Below are 4,090 nucleotides of genomic sequence, written 5' to 3' on the forward strand. Positions count from 1 at the left end.
TCTTATGTAGAAAACATGGCTTATCTTAGGCTTAACCATGCATATAAAATACCACCTATCATCTTCATTGAAAAAAGAATGGTGTCTTTGTTCATAAATATCAGTGATTAATCGTAGGAATGGCTATTATTCTCTATCAAAAAAAATAAAGGACTAAGTAATGAAGATCTTGGTCGACAACAGAACTTATGATTATTAACTTCACATTAAAATTCACTTCATCTCTGCCACCTTCAAGGAAATCTTTGTTATCCATCACCATATTGATGTTGTGACTTGGTCCTTGAAAAACATTCAGCATGTTTGATTCATGGAAACCTTCAAGTTAGACAGTATATGTCATGCTAACTTGCAAGAGATTGGTGTGAGGTACATTGAGGCTTGCAGGGCGTGCCCTGCAGTTTGCCCTCATGAAAGCATAGAAGTAGATTATAACCAGTTTCTTAGGAAACCATGAATCCTTTCTATCCTTGACATCTCCGTGACAAACAAGATATACAACTCCTGATAATTCAAAACACTTCCATAGTTCCAAATGTACATCACAAGAAGGAAGCAGGTGGCAAAAACCATTTATCCAACCATTTTCCCCCACTTTCATCAAAACTGCAGAAAAATAAATTAGCTCAGTTGATCCAAATAGAACAGGAAATCCAATCGCAAGGAATATATTTTTTTCCCATATAAGAACCATGACAAGATTCACTAGGCTTGTAGTCACCGTTATCATCTCTACCATAATCATCACTAGGCTTGTAGGTTTGAAAATATTCTAAAAAGTGAGATTTTATATTCTTTTCAACTTTAGTATTTTGTCAAATATTAAGAAATGCGAAACATAATATATATGTTAAAGAAGAAACATATTATATATCTTCAAGGAGAAACATATAATGGTAATGAAAAGTTTTAAAAGGTATGTGATCCTTAGGCTTATTGGAGAGTATATAAAAAATTTCACACCTTTATCTAGTGTCGCATCCCCTGATGATGGACTCACTTTGTAGTCCGAAACATTGGGTTCAAAAAACTCCTCAACAGGTCATTCCTCCTCTCTCTAAAACCACCCTCACCTGTATGGATTCACTATTTAAAAACATCAAGTCCTACCATGGAAAGGAAAACATGTTAAAGATTTTTAATAAATATAAAATTTCCAAAATGATGCTAGTTACGTGTGATTCTTTTTTCATTGTTTGTGATTATGAAAAATGAAACTCAATGTTTTTTCATTAGTGCACACATATTTCATTATATAATTGCATATAGAAAAATCATTCCAGAGCCGATAACAATAAAAGTGAAGAATTTATGGTCCAACGTTATATTTAAGGGAGATGTTTAAGGATGACGTTTGAATTTTGTTTTTCATTTTAAGACATTTGGAGCAAATATTAGGAAGGACTTTGAGAAAGGATTGTCCTTGATTTTCGAAAATGGAGTTGTTCCTTTCCAGCCATATGCCCCAAGTGACCATTAAAGGGAGAGCTCATATGTTTTTTGGATGTTTTCTTTATAGCCATTTTTTTACACATATCCATAGAGTCCCCATGCCATTGATGTGAATTACTTCGGTTTTTTTTAACCAAAATTTTTAACCAAACAAGAAAAATTAAAAAAATGCCTCAAGATCAAAGACTGAAACAAAGACCTATTGACATACCTTTTAAAGTATGGAAAGAACTTGTAAAATCATATGAGAAGTTGGATGCACAAAGAAAAGCCGGCAATGAGAGCATTCAGGTATTGAATTTTTCATTAAACATTATTTAGAATGTATTAATACTTATAAGTATCTTAGACATGTATTTGTGTGAAAATAAATTGAATTGGTTTATGTTTAAGGACAAGGCATCCAAGGCGAGGTTAACCAAGACAAAAGTCACTCATCGTAGTGGCCAGAAAGGTTTAAAAGCACTGATAACAACCTTTGTAAGTATATTAAACATGTGATATTTTTTTAATAAATTTTGTACTAGAAGAAATTCATTGTTATCTAATTTCTCCCTATTCACTGATTGATAGGAACTAAAATATGGAAGACCTCCAAATCATTTGGAAAAGAAGGTTCTGCAGCAAAAGAGATGGGTTGAATTTGTTGTTTGGATGGACTCTATGGTATGTAATCTTAGTTGGATTTCCAGAATTTGTTGTTTGGATGGACTCTATGGTATGTAATCTTAGTTGGATTTCCAATATACTTTTAAACCATATTTTCATTTTATTTTTTAGTACTATTAGATATTATATCTTACCTCATTTTATGGTTAACATTGTATAACAAAAACATGCGTTGTGTTATGTAATTAATACTAACATGTAATATTGATTTTTTTTGTCAGAATGCTATAGGTAATGATTGCCAAGACGATGATCCAAATTATGCTCAACATATATCAGGAGATGATGAGGATGAGGATGAGGATGATGGTGGTGAAGGAGGAGATGATGATGATAGTTGCGGTGTTGGTGATGATGTGGATCAGAGTAATGAGGATGGTCAAGATGATCATGAGGATGATCTTGGTGGTGGTAACTAGGCATGCACATGCATTATTTTTTATGAAGAAATTATTGTGTAGAATGACATTGTTATGTTTAGATGGGTGTTGTGAATTTACCCTATATCAATGAGACATTTTGATTTTGTAATCATACGATGAGTTTGATTTATGTATGTTGTTAATTTATCGTAGAATAACGATATTCATGAAATATTTTGATTTGTTAATCATATTTGAATTTTACTTGTTTTGATTAAAAATAATACTGATTTTATTAGTATTATGTTTCTATTTTATACATGTTTTGAAAATTGTTAATGACACATTGTTATTTTTTTGGATGGATGTTGTCAATTTCTCTTAAATTTCTTTACAAATGATTTTGAATTGTGATATCTGCTTTAATGATATTTAGAAACTATCATATATTTCACTATGAATCTATAAAGGGGGTCATATATGTAAAGAAAAATATACTCTATATAAGAAGTCAAATGCGGATGTAACCATGGATGCAAAATTGAAAGTAAAATTGGATGTTAAACTAGGAATTAATACAAAATGCAAAAAATTGACATACAAAGTGTTTTAAATTAGAAGTGAAAAATTGTGCAATAGTTGACACAAAGAAGGGAACAAAACATGGCATACAAAAGGATATCAAATTGGGCAAAAACAAGGACACATAAATGGGCACCAAATTAGATGCAAAAAAAGACAACAACTAGATGTAAAATAAGATGCAAAGTTGAGCGTTAAAAAGAAGCAAAAAACGTTACAAATTAATATGCCAAATGATGATGCAAATAATGGTGTAAATTTGGGATGCAAACTTGGGTGCAAAAAAGGAAAAAAAAAAAAAAAAGATGTAAGAAAAGACATAAAACAAGATGCAAAACGGGGCTGAAAAAAGGTGAAACCAAGGATGCCATATTGGATGTAAAAGATGATTCCTAATCACATGCAAATTTAGGCTCGAACTCATACACAAAATTATATGCAAATGTGGACACAAAATGAGGCAAAAAAAGATGCAAATTTGGATGGTGAAAACGATGTAAAACTAGACACCAAAAAAATGCAAAATTGGATGAAAAAATCGGTGTAAATAATGGTGCAACATTGGACACAAGTAGACACAAAAAAATGGTGCAAAAAGGGGCATAAAATAGCTTAAAATTGGATGCAAAACTTGGTGCAAAAACAAATACAAAAGTAGACGTAAAAAATGGCTCTAAATTGAATGTACCATTAGACTGGAAATAAGTTGCAAAGGTGGACACAACACATGACTCAACATAAGATGCAAATATAAATGCAAATTTGGATGCTCAAAATGATGTAACATTAGATGCAAGAGATGGTGTTAAAAATGATGCAAAATTGGATGAAACAAATGACGCAAAATATGGTGCAAAATGAGATGGGAAAAATGGAGACAAATCAAACGTAAATGTGGATGTAAAAAATGGTCCAAAAGAATATGCAAAAATGGGCACAGAAATGGATGCAAAATTTGGTGCTAAATCAAATTCAACACATGGTGCAAAGATAGGCACCAAAGCTGGTGCAAAAATAGAAGCAAA

The 4,090-nt window shown here is 31.6% G+C and overlaps 1 protein-coding gene across 1 annotated transcript; it reads left to right on the top strand.

Moving 5' to 3' along the window:
* Positions 1–1,123: 1,123 nt before the first annotated feature.
* LOC149232066 (uncharacterized) lies at positions 1,124–2,694 on the top strand. Its single transcript, XM_089376423.1, has 3 exons — positions 1,124–1,932; positions 2,026–2,118; positions 2,343–2,694. The coding sequence occupies exons 1-3, from the start codon at positions 1,804–1,806 to the stop codon at positions 2,538–2,540; spliced, it is 420 nt and encodes a 139-aa protein (XP_089232549.1). The 5' UTR covers positions 1,124–1,803; the 3' UTR covers positions 2,541–2,694.
* Positions 2,695–4,090: the final 1,396 nt, after the last annotated feature.

Source organism: Pinus tabuliformis, chromosome J (genome assembly GCF_031772625.1).
Source record: "Pinus tabuliformis cultivar Carrire ecotype Pingquan chromosome J, CPIR1, whole genome shotgun sequence".
Lineage (NCBI taxonomy): Eukaryota > Viridiplantae > Streptophyta > Pinopsida > Pinales > Pinaceae > Pinus > Pinus tabuliformis.

Excerpts from the sequence above, each read along its gene's own strand:
- LOC149232066 (XM_089376423.1), top strand. The coding sequence starts at position 1,804 with ATGTATTTGTGTGAAAATAAATTGAATTGGTTTATGTTTAAGGACAAG. Across the intron at positions 1,933-2,025 it reads AAGCACTGATAACAACCTTT|GAACTAAAATATGGAAGACC; the intron begins GTAAGTATATTA and ends ACTGATTGATAG. Across the intron at positions 2,119-2,342 it reads TTGTTTGGATGGACTCTATG|AATGCTATAGGTAATGATTG; the intron begins GTATGTAATCTT and ends TTTTTTTGTCAG.